The sequence below is a fragment of the Pagrus major genome, chromosome 6, assembly GCF_040436345.1.
Source record: "Pagrus major chromosome 6, Pma_NU_1.0".
Classification (NCBI taxonomy): domain Eukaryota; kingdom Metazoa; phylum Chordata; class Actinopteri; order Spariformes; family Sparidae; genus Pagrus; species Pagrus major.
In genome coordinates, this window is record NC_133220.1 from 26,257,165 (window position 1) to 26,277,799 (window position 20,635).

The 20,635-nt window shown below is 42.9% G+C and overlaps 1 protein-coding gene across 1 annotated transcript in view; it reads left to right on the forward strand.

Annotated features, from left to right (window-relative positions):
- rhobtb3 (Rho related BTB domain containing 3) overlaps nt 1-20,635 on the forward strand; it is a 30,099-nt gene that overhangs the window by 5,005 nt on the left and 4,459 nt on the right. Inside the window, exons 4-12 of the mRNA XM_073468156.1 lie at nt 859-1,016; nt 1,362-1,470; nt 4,164-4,359; nt 4,516-4,712; nt 11,579-11,688; nt 13,036-13,141; nt 14,408-14,581; nt 19,380-19,546; nt 19,839-19,935. Coding sequence (XP_073324257.1) covers nt 859-1,016; nt 1,362-1,470; nt 4,164-4,359; nt 4,516-4,712; nt 11,579-11,688; nt 13,036-13,141; nt 14,408-14,581; nt 19,380-19,546; nt 19,839-19,935 — 1,314 coding nt within the window. The remainder of the gene's footprint in view (nt 1-858; nt 1,017-1,361; nt 1,471-4,163; nt 4,360-4,515; nt 4,713-11,578; nt 11,689-13,035; nt 13,142-14,407; nt 14,582-19,379; nt 19,547-19,838; nt 19,936-20,635) is intronic.

The following is a 20,635-nucleotide window of genomic DNA, read 5'->3' on the forward strand; positions in this document are numbered from 1 at the left end:
GTTTCTCCTCTGTATTTCTTTTCTGCCTGGTTGTTTCCTTACTCTCCTTGAAAGCCAGACTTTCCTTCAGGAAGCGGAGACATTATGCTCCACTGCCACTCCTCACTGACACTACAATACAAGCACATGTGGCTGTGGCATCTGGTTGTAATGTTCTGTTTTGCAAGCTATATTTTCTATTTTAATTTGGTTTGTGAGATGCTGTTTTATGTGCCGTTCATCACATAAAATTACTTTGAGTTTGTGCCTTTCATTCTTTTCTGTCTGGTCTACAGGGAGCCATTAACAAGCACCGTGACACATTTGCAAAAGAGACTTTCTGTGTCATGTAGCAACAGATGTTTTGAGCGTCATGTATCGTATTTGTAGGTTTTTTGTAGTGTACTAGATTTAATGTTGTTTGAGATGTACTTGTATATCGTGTAGTAGCGTTAGATGATCACCTTGCAGGGTATCGATTATCGCAGAATCGCTGTATCGTGATACTACCGTCTTAAATCTTATATCGCGAGTCCCTCCGTGACTCCCGTCCCTAACATGCAGCATAATACTTGCTCTGTGGTCTTAACTTGACAATGCCTGATGAAAGTATCAGTTAAACATTATGGCAGTCAATTTCTTGTTTCAGCAGAATATCTCGGCAGATATGAACCACATGCGAGCCCTTTCTATGGACCATATGTCACTGCCGGCGCAGCTCATTCATAAAACATGCGGCAAGCGTTTACTGCATCGGCTGTTCAATTTATACTGGGTTTATACATCCTCAAAGCTGTAAGGTAATATGGATGACTCATGTATTGACTCTCATATACCTTCACCTTCATCTTAGAGTGAAACTCCCCTCTGTGTTTTCAGATGAAGGCCCTCCGTGTACGTGCCCGCTGTGTGCTTCTGACTGGAGCAGCTGTGTGCCTCACAGTGAAGGTCTGCAGCTGTCCCGGGACCTCGGGGCCACCTACCTGGAGCTGCCCTCTCTCAACCATGTCTTTGTGGGACGCTACTTCGGCAGCGTGGTAAGCGCTCACGTCACATGGGAATCCAGGTCACATCGGACCATTTACTGCACACATTTATCAGCTCCTGTGAATAAGCACACAAATGAACGTCTGTGTGATCAGGATGTGCTGAGTGAGTTGTTTTGATCCGGCGTCCCCCTGATAAAACTGCACATGTGTGTTTTAATGCACTCGTTGCACTCTTCACTTCAGATAGCTACAGTACTCAGTAGAGGAGGCAAAGACAGGTAGCTACATTCTTCTCAGGAAGTTGTTGTTTGGAAAAGCAAAGAATCGATGATGTAACATCACTATTTCTGTATGTTGCATTCGTACTAACGTGTGTATTTCTGTATTGTTCAGCTGGAGTACTTCATGATTCAGTGTCTGAAACACAAAGCCAAAGAAAGGCCGGAGAAGAGGCGAGGAAATAAAGTGAACGAGCTTCGCCCCCCTCATTTAGAGCAACCAGGTCAGAGGAGTACTATACTTAATTTCGTTTTTGCGTCTTGTCAGTTTCTATCGACAGCAGTTTTAACCCTGCTTTCAATGATTGTTTCTGCTCAGTGTTTTTTCATGTTATTAAGTAATGCTTGTTGTATGGTGTTTAGAGAAGCTTCAGATGGACTGACTGGATTGTTTCTTCTTCCAGCTTACAAAGCCATAAAAAGAGCTGAGCACAAAGGTTTTTATCCAGATCAATATTTTCTGTTGCAAAGTGGAAATAAGAAGAGAGACAAAGAGCTAGGTAGACTACTTTCATTCAGTGACGTTTAAATCAATTTTAGACTGAGCCCCTTTCAGCTCCGGACACGGCAACAACTGAGTGTTTAGTGCCTCGTTGTGAGGCGGCTCAATGAGTGGAGATGCAGGACGGGAGAGGATTACTCATTAACCTCACCTTTAGCAACGTTTTCTCACTGGTCAAGGCACCTGGACACTACAGACCCACTTGACCTGCCAGTAAAATCTCTGCTGCAGTTCATTCTGTTCTACGTTTGTTAATTTTTGTGCACAGTACTTAAATTGAATATGTCACTGAAGATTTAGTTTAGGGCTGAAACTCGAAACTAATTTCCTTCCAAATTTCCAGAACCCAAGGTGACATCTGGAAATAGTTTGCTCTGATCTAGTGCTCCAGGAATTAATGGATTGCATGTCGAGTGTTAAATTAATCACCAACTATTTTGATAAATGATTAATTGGTTTGATTCATTTTCAAAGAAAAAACAGGTCAAAATTCTCTGATTCCAGCCTCTTAAATGTGAATCTGTTCTGGTTTCTTTTCTCCCCAATGACAGTTAACTGAATATCTTTGGGTTGTAGACAAAACAAGATATTTTGGGTACGTCGTCTTTGGCTTTGGGAAACACTTTGGGAAATTAATTGACAGTGTAATCGACAATGAAAATAATCATTGGTCGCAACTCCTTGTCCAGTGAAACAGTTAAAAATCCAAGGATATTCAGAAGACTGGCAAATTCAAACAAATCTTTCTTTTTGTGAAGCCGGAGCCAGAGAATGTTTGCCGTTTGTGCCAGATTAATGACTCAAATGCCAATTAATCATCAACTAATCACTTGTTTAAGCTCTTGTGAAGTTTTAATCTACTTATTGGAAATTCAGAATTTTGGATTAAATTATAATTAGGATTCAAAACAAGACACACTGAACTGACAGTTTTTAGTCTGTAGCAGATCTGTTGCCTTTTAGTCAATCGGGCTCCGCAAAGTCAAAACGCTGATTATTAGACGAGATGAACAACCGAGCTGATCGTCAACCACAGCGAGCAGCAGAGACACAGCAAGTTTGCTTATTGTAGTAAATCTGAACAGTTTAAAAGCCATGCTGGAGTGTGTGGCGGTATCATTTCTTCTCCTTTGTCGTAATGTTCCTCTTTTTCAGACTGTGGCACTTTTTCTCCTAACTGGCTAAAAGTCAGTTTGATCGAGTCTGCAAAGCGACTGCCAGATGTTACCACAAACTGAAAGCTCTCTCTCTCTCTCTGTGCTGATGTTAAAAATAAGAGCTCAGTGTTGTATTCTGAAATGTTCGCTCCGGTCTTGCTTTACAAATACTGACACTGCTACTTACACGGCCAGTTAATTGTTACCAAAAAAACCAAACCTGGAAATATTTAACACAAACCGCTGTCAAACTAGTGTTAAACATTGATCTGACCTCTTAGCTGTGTGTGTGTGTGTGTGTGTGTGTGTGTGTGTGTGTGTGTGTGTGTGTGTGTGTGTGTGTGTGTGTGTCTAAATCTGATGCAATAACTGACAGCTTTAAGTCCAGCCAAAAAGGCAGCAAGCAGTGCTGGCGGATCTATTGGTGCATGTCCAACACTACTTAGCTCTACTTACGGTGTAGTTTGCATTAAATATGACGCGCTGCTTCAGGAACAGCACTGCTTGCACAGCCAAATCTGGGCAGCCATTAAAGAGGAGAAGAGGTCCTCTGAGGAGCACAAGTATAGGAGCTTAATAGGACAATGATTTGTCCCACATCCTCCAAACACTCTTCCTTTACCTTCCTGTTCGGTGCTTTGTCACTTTTTTATTTATCTGAATTGATCATTGCATGCATCACAAAACACTGTTTTATCTCCTTCTCTCTTTTGTAATAAAAACATGTCTTTACAGGTTGTTGCTCCACACAGCTTTCCCAATACTGCAGCACTTTGTTTTCTGTACATCTTCTTAAAACATTAACCGTATCTAAAAGAAGCTTTTAGACGTGCGTTGATGTCTTTCTACTACCGAAATAAAACCGAAACATGACTACTAAACGTCAACTTTTGGTGTAAGCAGGGACAAATCCTCTGTTGAGCAGACTGTCGTGACAGTTTCTTCCAGTGCAGCAGCCTCGGTTTGCATGTTTGCAGGTCTGTCATTAGTGCAAAGGCAAACATGTCTGGAAGCGTTTTTTTCTAAGTTGAGCGACAGGGCAGGGAGACCTTGGTCTCTCTCAGCTCTCTCTTTTTTGACTTAAACATCTCACTACACCATTGTTGTCTCTATCACTCCCTCCACATACCCGTTATAAAGCCTGTTTCTCTCTGCGCTGTTCTCTCTGGCTGCTTTGACCAGACTGAATATGGAGGATTTTCAGCCCTGATTGTTCATTAACACAACTCATCCTCCATCTCCCTCTCCCTCCCTTCAGCACGTCTCCCTCCTATCCGAGTAGAGGAGTCCAGCTTCTCCCAGGACATGCAGTGGTTGCTGGAGCGTGGCGTGCAGTTCGCCGATGTGGCTTTCTACGCTGGGGACTCCGGGAAAGAGCTGGGGTGGGCGCATGCTGCTGTGCTGTGTGCTGTCAGCCCCTACTTCAGACAGCTGCTCCTTGGGCCCAAGACCAGGTAGGAGAGATATTAGCTCGTTCCCAGGATGGAGCTTAACAAGCTTTTTCACCACCTGAGCCTGTTTGCCTGCGGGCACTCAGCCTCTCTCTGCAAACTCCTCTTTCGTGTGACTGTGAAGGATTTTGTGCTGAATTTCATCTCTGGCTTGGACAGGGAGCGTCCCCAGTCACGGTGTGTTTGCCGAGAGCGGGATGGAGGTCCTCATTCACTGCTCTCCACCTGGGACGGCGGGATCATTGACGACTTGCCGCGATCAGAGGGGCATCTGACGGGACGCCTCTCTCGTCTGGTGGTGAAGGACCCCCTGCTGTGTATGTGCTTGTGGGAGACTCTCATGTTCATTTACAGAGGTAAAAAAAACATCAGTCAAACACAGCACACATACTGAGCAACTGTTTTGTGTCTTTTCTGGAAAAGTCTGTCATTTCCATTTAACCTTTTTAACACCCCGCTGTGCGCAGGATGCCTGCAAGATGTAGAATTCACACTGACTGCTGGTACTGTGAAAAGTGACATTAATACGACCATTTAATATGTTAATTATTTACTTGATTCATTGATTATGAGTTTGGTCTTTAAATGTCAGAAAAAAGTGGAAAATGCAGCTCCATTCCCCGAATCACAATTTCCCAAAGCCCACATATTTAATCGCTTAATTATTCCAATCAACAGTTCAAAACCCAAAGATATTCAGTTTGCTTTCAGAGAAGATGAAAAACAGTAATTCCTCATATTTAGGAAGCTGAAACTACTGAATTTTTGGCACATCTGCTTTCACAGAAGACAAGACTACAGTCATGCTAGCTGCTCCATGAGGCTAATCTAGGCACTGCAGCGCTCAGAGTTAAATGCTAACACACTGATAATGGCAATGCTAACATGCTGATGTTTAGCAGGTGTAATGTTTACCTTTTTTTTTTTTTTTAGCATTTAAGTTTAGCGTGTTAGCAAGCTAATATTTGCTGATTAGCGCTAAACACAAAGTACATCCGAGGCTGATGGGAAGGTCTTAAAGTTGCAACAAGGAGAGTATGTAAGAATTAGCCACCTGTCCAAATCACTCCAAGCAAACTGGGGAAGCGTGTGATCAGAGTGACCGCTTAACTGCTGTTAACTGTAGCTGCCGTTAGCTAGTTAGCTTAGCTGGCGATTCTTGATGCACGAAGTGGTAGTACAAGACAGGACAGGCCGGGGCTAGCTGGTTAGCATGCTAACGTCAGAAGACATCTCTGCAACACATTACATGAATGTCTGTAACACTGTTGTTTCTGCACATTCTCTCGATTATTTTAGTTCATTTTTGAATGTTCAAAACAAAAATTCTTACATATTGCACCTTTAAGTTTTGCAGGTATTTGGTGATGATAAAAAAAAAAGCACTGTACAAAATAAAAGTTTTGACCTGATGATGGTACCAGATAAAATGTGAAGGGATCACTGAATATAATTCATCCTCAGGAGGACATAAACGTTTGGGCCAAATTTCATGACAATCCATCCAATAGCCCAAGAAATTTCACCCATTTCAACAATATGAACTTGCTGGTGGGGCTAAAAGAAAAGCTGGGAATCACCATAGTCTTTCGGATTCATCCTCTGGACACCATGAAAATTTCTTCGCAATCCGTTCTCTCGTTGTTGAGCTTTTTCAGTCCGGACCATTGCCATCCCTAGAGCCACGCCACTAGCATGGATAATAATGGCCATAACAAATTTGATTATCAACAATTAGACACTTCTGCTACAATCAACTAATCAAATACTCAACTAATTGATTCAACTCAAAATATATGTATAGATTATACATCTCTTTGGCCATTTTCACAGCCCTGTTGTAATTATACTGCAGGGCAAAGTATGCAGCTAAAAACCCTCAAATATGACAAGAGCTTGAGTTAGTCAGACATGAAATGTTGCACCAAACTAAATCACAGCAACGCAGAGGAAAATCCCAGCCCCACTGGAGTGCAGCTCGGACAGCATTTTTCTGTCCTAACCAGACCGAGTCTGAGAGAGTAGCGACCGAGCCCAATCTGAACTCAACAGGCTTGTTGTTTAAAAGCCCGTCACAGATAATGTAAGCTGAAGTCCTGAGTTTGTGTTACCCTGTCACACAGAGTCCCACATGAATGTCTGCTGCCTGGAAAGTGACAAACAGCCTCTGTGTTGCGTTCAAAGCGCTGTCACGTATATAACAAACCGCACCACCACCACTTATTATCAGTCATCATTTAATATCAGTTATTTTTACATGTTTATTTATTTGGAGCCTTTATTGTCACTGAAAGAACTTGATAGCACCAGGTCAATTTGTCCGAACCCGGCGGGCTCTGTTTGGATATCTATGCTCTAATTCCAGCTAATTAAAACCCTTTGGTTTCACCAGAATCAGAGTTGCCCAAACTGACATTTTGGCATCAGGATCAGTTGTGGAAGAAGTGCCAAATAGAAAGTGGAGATCAGAACACACAACTGTCTCCAAAAAAGCAGCCAGAGAAATCTGGACTCAGCAGGGACGGCTCCATCAGTCTGCTCCCATCACACTGCATTATTCCTGGGAAACGCTGCCATATTAGACCGATTCTGCACGTTGCAACTGGAGTTTAAATACAGCTAACAGAGCCGGACTGACTTCCACAGCACGGGAACTCCATCCCGCAAAAGGCAGTTGCTCTTTCTCCAATAATTTAGATGCGATGATTAATGTCCCCTGGCAGCAGGAGGCAGTGTTTCTGCTGTTGGGTCTTGTCCAATGTTCCATTATGGTGAGGAACAGAGATCAGTCAAATTGAAAGTGCTTGATATTAAGCAACTGTAGTATTTTAATCCTGGACCCGATCATTGGTGGAGTTGTACTGTGATCTCACTCATATTTGTGCACGGGTGCCCTCGGGCCACTTGTGTCTCCTTTATCTGCACCCAGCTCTCTTTTATTAAACAATACGGACACATGGCTCGGTTCACAGAGTGATGTCTCTGCAGAAATTGAACTTCCATCCATCTGATGGCTGATGAGATTAGTTGTTAGGTTCTGGCTCCATCGCCTGTTACAGTAGCCTCATATTCCAATCGACCGATGATTAACTCTAATGAAACTGTCATGTAGGATTAACAGTGTCTTACATTAGCGTGAGACAGGGAGGATACAGGCAGAAAAACACACAAGCAAAACATTTGCAGATGCGAACTGTTCTCCAGTCGTGTATGAAGCCTTGTTAAATAGCCGTGTGATATTCTGCGAGACTTCAGTGCCGTGATGAAAATCTCCTCAGTCTGCGGCTCAGAGCCTGCAGTGCTGTGCTGCCTGCATGTTAGATCGCAGCTTCTGTGTTTGCCAGCGCCTCATCAAAAGGCTGCATATTGTGCAGGGGTTCTTATGGCAGAAAAGCTGCGCTAACATCTGATTCATAGCTGCCTCTTGTATGTATGTGAGCAGCACCGGTGGTCTGAATGAACAGGCATGTGCTCAGTCACACATACACACTAGACCAGAGGCAGACACACAAACGCATGAGCCGAGTGTGTGTGTGTGTGTGTGTGTGTGTGTGTGTGTGTGCTCAGTGAAGGGAAGAAGATTATAGGGTTAGACTGAGTCTCTGTGAGTGACTGTATGAATAAGAATAAGAAAGCAAGCGGTTGAAAGACGGAGGGTGCAGTGTGTAGTTTCACGCACACACACACACACACACACACGTCCTTGTGAGGATTTTTCTTTGTGTGTGAGTGTGAGAGGAGGAAGGTGGGAAAGTAAGGAGTGGAAAATTAGGGCGAGAACGAAGTTGAGGGTGACAGAGGGGGTGGAGTGTTTAAGGTGCTGCTTGCATTTGTGGTAGATAACATGAGAGTGTTTGGGTGGTGGGAGGGCTGGGCACTAGAGCATATTGTGAATGTGTGTGTGTGTGTGTGTGTGTGTGTGCGTGCGTGTGTGTGGCTTGGAGAGAATAGTGGAAAGGGGAATATGTGTGCATTTGCAGAGCCGAATACGAATGTCATGTTTCCATAAAGCACTGCAGGGAGACGGTGCTAAGCCTTGTGTGAAAAATGTTAACCTTCAACATGGTGGGTCTGATTGTACGGTCAAAGCAGCCGACCTCACTAACAGTGTGCGTTTGTCCCTATTAGTGTATTTTCTTGAACTCGATGTGTCGATGAACGTTGATTTGTGTGCCTCCTCTGCACACAGGGAACAATTGGAGCACAGTAAGCCAGTGTTTGAGGCTCATTGGCAGTAAATCCACAACAAGCTGTACTTTCCCTGAGACGTGACGGACATCTTCTCGCTCGCAGTTCAACTCCACTCATTTGTCAGTTGAAGCTCCTTTTGATGGCTTAGCGGGAAAAAAAAAACATTTCCATAACAATACCCCCTCTCTGTAAACACACTGCGTCACACTATTATTCCACACTCTGGGCTTTCAGTCACTTGAGTGTGTGTGGACAGTCACAGAGGCCGTGACTTTGCTTGTGTGACGTTAACACTGTGAGACTGTGTCTCCTTGTGTAGTGTGCTGCTGAATTATCGAATGTGTCACTTGGTGGCTATTGTGTGTATTTGTGTGTGCTTTTTCAGTACATGTATGTGGCACATTGTGCGGGTCATCCTGGCCTTGTTCGGGGGTCGAATTTCAGACTACAGCCCAGTTGTTTTTGGGACAACTCGTCTCACTGGAGGGAAAATGTAGCTAACTGTAGCTGCCGTTAGCTTCTTAGCTCAGTTAGCTGTGCAGCTAGCTGTCAGGACTGGGAGCTCGGAACAAATGTGTGGGGGCTTCGTCGGATGCACCGAGGGCTAGCTGGTTAGCATGCTAACACAGAAGATATCTCTGCAACCCATGTAGATGTCATAATGTCATATATTTTCACATTCTGTTGATAATTTAAGTTAATTTTTGCATGTTTTTAACTAAAATTCTTGCATATTGCACATTTACAGTCAGGGAGGTAGTAACACTAATCCAGAAAATTAATGTTAATCTGCACAACTCGTTCCCAAAAGTATCCAATCTCTGCATCTGTTGTTTGTCAGGGTGTTTGTGTCGGCAGGCGTGAAGAAAATCATCAGCACTGAAACTTTGTGAGATTATGTAGAAATGATTTAAGCACATCTGACATCATGCAGCAGTGTATCCCAGCCCTGTGTTTTGGTGTCTGGCTGCATCATGTGTCAGCAGCACAGCTCCTGAGCTAATCTCTCCCCCAACCTATGAGGTGTCTGCTGCTGTGCACTGTCATTATCCGCCACCGTGTGTTGAGGTAATCCCTCTATCAGCCCAAATACCATCATTATGAACTAATGATGAGATAAATCCTGCCCAGTCCAGCTCCCTTCTTCCCTCGACAGTCTGTTTATGTCCCGGTGAGACAGAGAGCGCCGCCTCAATCAAGCTGCAGGGCTGTGCGGGCTTTATTAAGGAGTTTACCACTGAGGCGAATACAAGCAGCGTCGATGTTTTCCAAATGATAAAAGAGGGTCTTTATTGTGTCTGGTTCAAAGGTTTATCTTTATATATCAGTGCTGCTGGTTACTGAGTATAAATGTCCTTTTAAATCCTTTTAGATGACAACCTAATGTTCTGTATATCACAGACCTATGTCCTTAGAAATAGGTCTTCTTTCCTTCTTCCTTTCCTTGGCAACTATTGGATGGATCGCCTTAAAACGTTGGTCCCCAGAGGATGAATCCTACTGATTTTGGTGACTTTACCTGTTGCGACCTTCACGACTCAATACCTGCTAAAGTAATGACATTCCAGTAAGCCTCAGTTCTACTTTGCGTTTAGTGCTAATAAGCAAACGTCGGCATGCAAACACGTAAAGCCGAGATGGTGAACATGGCCGACATTACCGCTGCTACACATCAGTATGTTACAGTTGTCAGTGTGAACATGCTGGCGTTAGCATTGAACTCACAGAGCCGCATGCAAGGCTGAAGACTTGAACACAGTGTTTATCAGCATTAGGCAGCAAAACAGGTTTATATTTGAAAAGGATAACTCCACCAACTTTACACATTAAAGGGAAATTCCTGTTTTTTTAACTCTGGCCCTATATTTATATTTCGGTGTGAAAATGATTAATTCTTACCAAAAGTTTTGGAACTGGTCCAGCAGACCGGATCAGCTGGCAGCTGCCGACATGGCTGCAGCGGCTGCAACGTAATCCTTTAGGGCAACACCGACTGTCAACGTTACATCCACTGAGAGTGCTTGTTTTTGCCACTGGCAGGCTGAGATTGTTATTCTAAGTGTCTGGCAACATTGCAGAAATGAAATTCCTACAGAGGCAGACCCTTTTCATTACACTATAAGATCCTTTTTTAACCAGAAGCACAAGTCTCATTCAAAGAGAAGTCACGCTCCAAAATCTTGTGATAGGTGAGTTGTTGCGGGAAGATGATGATGGAAAGAGAAGTTTGGAGTTGACCGAGAGGAACTGCCAGCAAAAGTGTTTTTACAAACTCATGGCTGACTTATAATTCATTGACTTTGTGAGATTTCAGAGTGAGACTTCTCCTTGAACTAGACTTGATTTTGTCAGATTTTATCAGATTAATAAACTGCCTCCAGTGATGTTACTCATTACCCACAGTGCACCTTAGCCATAGACTGACATCACTGGAGGCAGTTTATCGGATTATATGCATCTTCCTCTGGAGCCACAAAAGGCTTTATACTACTTTTTTCACATACGCAGTGGTCCTCCCCAAGACCTGTAAACACACTCTTATGTGTAAAATTGGTGGAGTTACCCTTTAATGTGACGAGAAATGGATGAGAAACAACTAACATTCAGATTCTCTATTTATAAATCGGACCCATATGACATGATAATCTGTAATTTGAATTGTGAAAATATGGATTACAGTTTTAAATATCTTTTATAAAATCCATCTGACCTTTTTGATATGTATTGAATGGCATTTTTTGCCGGCAACTAACTGGTAAAAGATGAATGTTTTGTGTGTTTTGTGTTGTGCGAAGGCATTTGTGTCACTGTTCCTGACATTCATGGAATCTGGGTGACCCACCCATAACCGCCATGGATTATATAAGCAGAGAATTTTTAGAACAAGCCAACTTTGTCCAAAAACAGGTCCTGCGTGTTGGTTGTAAAAAGATACGTGGGCGGTCAGAGCACAGTGCCTGCCAGAACACAGTTACTGTACACTGTACTATTGTGGGTCCAAAGAATCGGTGTGTTTGTGGATGTTTTGTAGGAGCCTGGGAGTGGGAGCACCTCCAGGAAGCCCTGGAGGAGAAGCTGAAGAATTCCCTAGCGGTGGCTCAGCTTATGGAGCGCATCCGATCCCTCATCGGCAGAGACAGGGTGAAGTCTTTAACGTTCCATCATTTCTCTTCTCCTTCTCTAATACATAATGACATGCTTGTAATCTTGTTTTCTTTCACGGTGTGTATGGTCTCACAGCCCTCCCTAACAAAAAGAGGTTAAATATCTTTAATGTGTCGAATCCACTCTTTGATGGTATAAACACATGTTTTTGTAGTTGCAGACTAACAGAGCCCTAATTAGCAAGGCCTCATTTAGAAACGGCGCAGTAATAATGTGGCTATAATTAGCATATTTTTACTTAATTAATGCCTGTATCACCTCTCAGACACTGTGGCAATTAGCACAGGATAAACAAGAGGTGCTCTCCAAGGAGCTCAAAGCACAACACACAGATCCGTAGGGAGCTCACAGTGGACCATCAGTCACGAAATCAAACATTATGTTAAAAACTGCAGCATCACAGCGTCTATTTAGAAAACACGAGGTGGCTCTTTATAACAGGCAGCAGACTTTAACGTTTAGAGAGCGAGAGGGATCAGGAGATATGACATGTCTGCCTCTGACAAGCCTTTGGCACCACGCATGGTCCACCAACCCGTCAGGAGAGAACTAGGCCTTCTACCTGAGGCGGCGCTGAGATGAGCTGACACACCGCAAGACGGCCGAGCCACTTTAACGCGATGAGACGCCCTAATGTCCTGTCGTGAGTCGATCCCATCCTCTGCAAACACCTCCGGGTCGCCTCAGTCCTCTCTTGGTCTGTGAGACCGGCTGAGATCTGCTTTCCATAAGCTTCCCATTGACTTACAAAAGAGGCTTGAATCTGTTGCTGCCTCTTCTGAAGGCTCGGGTGTTTGCTGAGCGCTCCCTCTGCGGCAGAGCGGTGCGAGAATATGGAGTTCTTTGTGCTTCAGTCGACTGAGAAAGGTCATGTAATGCTAATGGGACGCTTTGATGACACTCATTTGCAGACTTAACGAAACCACTTGTGCACATCCAAAACTACACTCTGACAGCCGGTCTCATGCCACTGATTTCACCTGCTGTGCTGTGCAGTGTACTAGACACACAGACTTTATTGCTTCATGCTTCATTTAAATGCCTGAAATGAGCAGGAATGTGTTAAATAGACAGTTTGGACGGCCGTCTGGTTCTCAGTGTGTTTTCAGTTCCGTCATGTCCTTCTTGGCATTGCAGTTGAAGCATGTTTGGGTAGCGCTAAGCAAGACTGGCAAAGAGGCCATTTGTATTCCACTGGGGAGGTGAGATTGATGCACAGAATGGCAAATATGCTGGTAACTAGTACCTGACATTCAGCAGAGGAATGTTAACTCCCTCTGTCCGTTTCTTTTGGCTTCCTCTATTTTCTGTGTGCGCGCACAGGGCCCCAGGGACACACCGAGCGCGAGGGCAGCTCAGCTCGGCCCCCAGACGCTTGTCAACCTCTTCAATTCTCCCCTTTACTCTGATGTCATCTTCATGGTGCAAGGTGGGTCCTCGCTGATCTCATCGACGCGCACACATTAACAAATGCATGCACGGTCACACAGCAGAGGAAGGTCACATTTCATTAGCTGGGATTGAATTATGATCTCAGTCCCGGGGCCTGATCATCCATTTGGAGGCAAAATAAGATAAAACGGTCCGAGGGACCGGGCCGCCTTCCGCTCCTGTCATGTTTCATCTCGACAACAGCTCCTCCATGAGCTGCATTGAGCCAATTCTCTATTAAAGGATCAAACTGAGAAAACCAGAAATACTGCCCCAAAGCTTTCCTCAATCAATATTCAGCCCATTGAAAAAAGTGCAGTGAGCTTTTCTTGTCCCTGTACCTCTGAGCTGTGAGTTCAGCTCTCAGAGGTCACAGAGGACAAGAATATTTTGGGTTTTCTTTTTTTGATGGCGTGTGGTGAGAGCTGTCACCGGCTATTAACGACACTTAATAGCAGTTATTATATAATGTCAGGACTTGTGCTCGGGCTTCTCGTGTCATTTGTTTCCTGATTTTTGAATTTGGCCCACTGTGACGGATCATCACTCATGAAAAGTCTAATTGAATTGGGTTTGGCCTCTGTACTTTTGCAATGAGGCAAAAAAGACATGTTAGTGATGTAATAGTGCTGACTTAAATTATTTAAAACTGTGTTGTTTGATGGTAATTCTGTTACTATCAGTCCAAATTAAAGGGTAACTCCACCAGGTATACACATTAAAGTGTGTTTACAGGTCTAAGGAAGTTCTACTACATATGTGAATAAAGTAGTATAAAGCCTGTTGTGGCTCCAGAGGAAGCTGCATGTAATCTGATAATTTGCCTCCAGTGAGGTCACTCAGTGGTTAAGATGTATTGTGGGTAATGTAGACACCATGCATGAAATAAAAAAGGCGATATCTCTGGTTCTGCGGTATCAATTTTGGTAATTTGTTTCTATTTGTCCATAATGAGTCCAACAGAGAGCAATGCTAGACAAGTGGACTGCTTTTCAAAACCTGGTGCCTACATTACCCACAATGCAACTTTGAAGGGGCCACAAAAGGCTTTATGCCACTTTTCTTCACATATGAAACACACTATAAAGTGTAAAATTGGCGGTGTTACCCTTTAAACACTGTAATCATGAACGGTTTATACTCTCAAGGATTTCACTTCACAGCTCTTTGGGACTTTCCTCGACGCTACTCTCAAATTCTAAACCTACATGTTAATTTTGCATGTCTGTATGTGTGTGTGTGTGTGTCTGTGTGTGTGTTCAAGGGAGTGTACTGCCAGCACACCGGGCGGTGCTGGTGGCGCGCTGTGACGTCATGGCGGCCATGTTCAGCGGGAAGTATGCAGAAGCCCGCAGCCGAGTGGTGCCCATCCACGGAGTCTCCTCAGACACCTTCCTGTCTTTCCTGGAGTACCTCTACACTGACTCCTGCTGTCCTGGTGAGTTTACTGCACTAAAGTATACCACAGTGGCCACTACAGTATGCATCAAGATTAACGACAGTTTGCAGTTTTAATGGCACCTAAAACTGCAAACAAATCCCCAGTGGGAGGCCTAAATATAGTAAGAAAATGGCCCTCCCGTCCTCTTTATCTTGTGGACTAATTAAACCCTGTAGCAGCTTTTGTGTGGTGGTTAGATTGATTGCGCTGGGAAGCCCTCGGTCAGTGTGTTATTCATTCACCCGTCTATAACCTCTCCCTCTGGCTGTTGCTGTAAATAAAACTAGAGTTTGCAGAGTTTGATAATTACTCTACACTGGTTGATTTGTGAGTGAGATGCCGTGGATCTGACCAACAATACAACAGAAGGACGATGGACCTTTGATGTAATTTGAATGCACCGCAGGAATCAGCGTCATTACCAAATCATAAAGCACTTCAGAGAGGTACAGTAGTGTTTTCCTCGAGGCCTCGCTCACAAAACGGAAGCGCAGATGACAAGTGCCATCAACCATCTGTGTGACTGCGACGTGCTGCCAGTGTCGGTCTCGTGAGGCCTGCGGGGAACAGCACCGAGCTTAAAATTAAATTAGATTTATTGCTGACAAAATCAACCCGTGGCATCACTGCTTCATCTGCTTTTAACGGCGCCAACTCACGGCCCCAGACGTGTTGTTGTTGTTGTTTTTCCTCTGTCACTATCTGTCACATTGTGCGCTGCATTTTCAAAGTAATTAGTGCGGGTCATTCCCTGCGGTTGGTGGCAGTGAGCTGAAGTGCATTACATATTGTTTAAAATGTTTCTACAACCTTAAAGTTACATGAAGTGATATTTTTTATTTCAACGCTGAATCAAGTCACTGCTTGTAATGTGAAAGCTGATACGGCTGATCCCACTGGAAATCACCACTTTGAGCAGCTTTCAGCCACTTGCTTGTTGTTCTGGGGCACATTTTGATGCATTCATAAACTGTATGCTGTTGTCAGACCACAGGCTTACGCACACAAGATTGTGTGTACCTTTGATCCGCCTAGAGTCGAGGTAAATAGCTGGTGAACACAGTCAAACATTTCAAAAGCAAATGGACAAAAAGTGCCAGTGAATATTGGTTTTACCTCCGGTAACAGGTGGCCAGAGGGACTCCGGTGTAATGTCCATGTTGCTCTCTGTCTGCTACATGTGTAAGTGAACTACTGCGTGCTAACAGCTTAGCCAAAACAACTGGATAAATGTCATTAAGGCTTCTTGCTGTGTTAACTTTTTAGGTTTTCTGCCCCCTAGTGGCAAAAGATTACTTAATGCAGCTTTGAATGACAAGCTTATGCAAATATGTCTTAAGGGACTTAGCTGTGTGTGTGTGTGTGTGTGTGTGTGTGTGTGTATGCGTGTGCGTGTGTGTGTGCTGACAAGAAATTGTAGTCTGTCTTGATTCAGTCCTTCCGACTACAGATTACAGATTCATAGAGGAAAAACAATATTTTACATTCCTTAATTAATAGATAAAGCCATATAACTCACACTTACAGAATTAGAGTTAATTACAACATTGGCTGTCATCTTCCTTTTCGCTATTGTTATATAACGAAGCTGCTGAATAGACATTATAAAGGCTCAGAATAATCTGTTCTGAATAGCCGGCTACTGAGTGCTGACAATCCCCTTATTTCGTGGCATGAGATGTTTTGATGAAAAAAAAAATCATGAAAAACCTTCAACAGGCAGCCTTTAAGATCCAGCTTAGGTACAGGGAGGGTAAGCAAGCTGTTTCCAGAGATACAGCCTCAGGTTGAGTAACAGGAACAGGAAATTAAAGCCATGAAAGAGCTCCAGAGGCTGCAGCCGCTGCACCGTTATGTAAGAGCTGAGCACTCAAGGTCAAAGCAAGGTAACTCCACCAGTGGAGACAAGAACTGAGGTTGCAGGAATCAAAGGCGGAGCGTTTCATTCAGATAAATACTGTGCTGTACATACTGTGTGCGAGGAGAATAAATGATTAACGCTCATTTTATATGTTTGATGATTGTGCAGCCGAGCAGGACAAACCCTCTGCTCTGTGTGGCAGCAGCTCAGCCTGTCAGGCAGGCAGAGGATCAGTGTTTATGGGAGAAAAAGAAGGATGTCTCAGGCGGTTTCTGACTGACACAAATGAGTCATCTGATTTGACATTTTGACATTACATAATGGGACTGACATTACGTGTTTGATGCTTGTTGCACATGTGTGTGATGTCATCTGACAGCTTGGAAAGACCAGTGCTAAAATTATTTAGCGCAAAATGATTTAGCTGGTAAATTTAATGTGACTTGAATGGTGAAGATGATGTGTGTAGTTTGTAATCATAGAAATCATGTGGTTTAATTACGCCTCCGTGCTGCTGGTAGCCGCGGCTGGAGGCATTATGCTTTCGGCCCGTCTGCCCGTCTGTCTCGTTCTCGTGAACACGTTATCTCAGGAACAACTTGGGGGAATTAATTCAAATTTGGCACTGACCTCGACTTAGACTCAAGGATGAAGTTATTAGATTTAGGAGGTCAAACGTCACTGTGACCTCACAAAACACATTTTTGGCCATAACTCAAGAATTCATATGTTGATTATGAAACACTGTGATAATTGATATCCAAAAAGTCAAAGGTCACCTTCAATGTGACATCACAATGTTCTGTAAAAACACTCTTCATGCCATTATGCAATGCCATAACTCAGACAGAAGGAGAGACTGTGACCATATTTCACATTTGGCTGAACACTGAATTGGCGTCTAATCTCAGGTTGCAGAGATCGTCTGTGCTGCCAGATGTGTGTGAAGCCTCCATGTTTTAGAATTTGTCTTTCTTCCTTGCAGCAACATCCATATTTTTTTTGTTGATTTTTTAGATTTTTTATTGGGACAGCAGTTCATATAAAAAGTCAAAAATGCATACAAAGTCAGTTTAAACTCTTCTGCAGTCCACATATGTTCTGTATACAAGAACTATTTACAGGTTGGGAGAGGAAAGCTGTGCATCAAAATAGTTAAAAAGTAGACAAGGGGAGATTTATGAGAAACTAAAACAAATACCATTTGTTACATACAAGCAGCTTAACAGGGTCTTTCATACCTCCACAAAATCTGGTAGTAAAGGTTTTACGTATTTAATCCATTTAGTCCAGAATTTAATGAACACTTCTTTCTGAAGGCGAAGGGAGAAAGTGATCCTTTCCATGACATAAATGTTATTCACTATATCAATCCATTCTTGTATTGTGGGCGGTTCAGGAAGAAACCAGCGCCTGGTTATAGCTTTTTTGCAGGCTGATACCAAAATACCATACATATATTTATCAGCACCTTGTCAGAAGGTCAACAGGAATAATACGGTGATGTGAAGAAACGAATAAAGCATTTATTTCCACTGGAGTCTACACATATCAAGCCAACTTTCACTTGAGATTGAAAGATTACCCTCTCTCTCCCATTTTTCTTTAATGTATTCTGTGGTGTTGGATATCTTTTCCATTAGGACTTTATACATTTTAGAGATAAAACCCTTATTAAACTTGCTTTTGTAAATATTTTCAGTATTGGGTCATTAAAGCCTGTTTTATTCTTAATATTGCTGTGGAGCGAGACCCATCCTCCGTCCAAGTTTTGCGGAAATCCATTCAGTAGTTTTGGTGTAATCCAACAAATGGATACAGGAAACATAAAGTTCTTGCCAGAGGTAATGAAAAATGTAATGTTATTCTTGGTTTACATCAGTATTGCTGTATGGGTTGGTCCATCCTGTCCTTTTCTTTAAAAGCACATTATAAATAAATAATGTTGAAGAAAAGGGCTGTTAGTAAATACTTCTGTCTTATTCTCGGATTGTGTTTCTGGCCACCTGACAGTGTTCACTCTCTGTTTTAGCTCTGTTTCTATCAACTCCTGAGGGAACGTCGGGCTCTTGAGCTGCTAAATGTTTCACTATGTTCACCAGCGAGCTGCGAGCTGCGTCTGTCTGCTCTTTGGTTCAGTGCGCAGAGGGTTTTTAGAGCTTTCTGCTCAAAACAGCTGCTTGCTGGTGCTGGAAACGCAGTTGATGAGAGCGATGGGAGGCAATCAGAGCTGTAGAGCTGAGGGCCTTAAGACCAAAACAATGAGCTGAAAGATGCTAAAATGCACAGTAAAGATGAGGGTAGGTGTTGAGTCGGGGGCTACTTTTCTGTGGGTTTGTCATGACAAGCAACACCTTTGACATACATATGCTTATTTTATCTATTGTTAATTTAGAAATATTAATCAGTATAGCTTTTTTGTAGGGGGTTTAATATTTTCCACTTGTTGTCTTTTCTAATATCTTTCTGGTGATATATCTTTTCTCTGTAAGATACCGACAGTCAACCATGTCAATGTGCTCTGTTGCAACAAGCAAACAAAGTTTTTGGTCAAAGTGAAAAACTCTGCTGAAAGAGACTCTAATTGATATTACTGATGCCTTTGGATTTGCTCAGCATCTAATTTGTGTAAAATAACAGACCCACAAAGTGCTTTGATAATTATATGGTTGCTTTAAGCTTCATTGAAATTCCTGGTGTGGCTTTATTCCAATTTAATTTGTGGACCAATAATCATAAAAACACTTTGTTTACCTAGGGGAGCGTTTTTAAAGCCTTTGATTTCTTCTGGAGGTTTACATCCTTAAAAATGTTTCCAGCTTTTGAATAAATGTGGAGTAAAATGTAATCTTTAGATGGAACAACAATGCATGTTTGATAATTACTACATAATCAGTGTGTCAGACAGAGCTGTGTGTGTGTTTGTGTGTCCAGCCAGTGTGCTGCAGGCTATGGCCGTGCTGGTCTGTGCCGAGATGTACCAGGTGAAACGTCTGCAGCATCTGTGTGAAGTGTGTGTGTGCGCTTACCTCCAGAGCATGCCCAGTAGAGAGCTGTCGTCGACAGGTATCAGCGTGATCCGACTACTCCGGCGAGCAAAGGTCAGTGCAATTTATGAGTACGAGGGTAAAAAGGTCAAGAGAGATGAGCAGAGAACATAAACAGACCTGCGGGAGATACTGTGGCTTCTCTGTGTTAAATGATAACTACTCCATTATGATCTGACATTTCCTTCAGCCACCGATATGCAAAAGGAAGTCTTGCCGTTTTTCAAATGCAATTTGTTTTTCTGTTCTTTGACGCAGCCTCAGGCCTCCATCTGCAACAGATATTCACAGGAATCTGTTGAAAAGCATTAATTCTCACTACCTTCATGTCGGTTTTTATTCTCAGTGCCACAATGCAGAGCAGCTGTATGTGTGGCTCCTCCACTTCATCGCCAACAACTACCTGATCTTCAGCCACAAACCTGACTTCCTGGAGCTCTCAGGTCAGTGTGTGCATTGTTTTAAACACAGTAAGAATCCAAATAAGCCCTGAAAGTGATGGTTACGCAAAAGCTAAGAATACTGCACGGAGTGATGGCAAAAAGAAACAGCTGATTTTGGCTTCGGACTAAAATAATGAAGTCTACGTGCCTCCAGGCTTTTGAGAATCTGTTGTTTTCTACACAGTATATGTAGGTTAGGATCCCTCCGTCTCAGATAAGCCCTGTGAACAGCAGGCTTGTTCTCAGTCTTTCGTCAAATGGCCAACCGGTTTGTAAAATCCATGAGGCGTAATCAGGGTGTCCACGGATTGGTTGTCAATTCAAATGAAACACCACGTTGTCACCTTAGGAATTTTGGTTAAGCTTTATATTAAGTCCCTTGTAATAAGCGTTAGTTAGGTAATAGGTAATAAGGCCCTTATGAGTCCTCATAAGATGCTTAACATTAATAAAGACTATACAGATAAGTTTGAGACATTTATAAGAAACGTGTTAACAGTTTATAGACCGCTTAAGAAAGTTAATAAATCCTTGAGTTTCTGATAATTGCGTATAATAGCATTATAAACACATTGATTGAGATTAACTAACTTACATATTATGCCATTGTTAATTGTTTTATGAAGACTGATACATACCTTCTTATGCACTTATGTTAAATATGCTTTTTTCTGATACTGGATCTAAAGTGAGAACAATG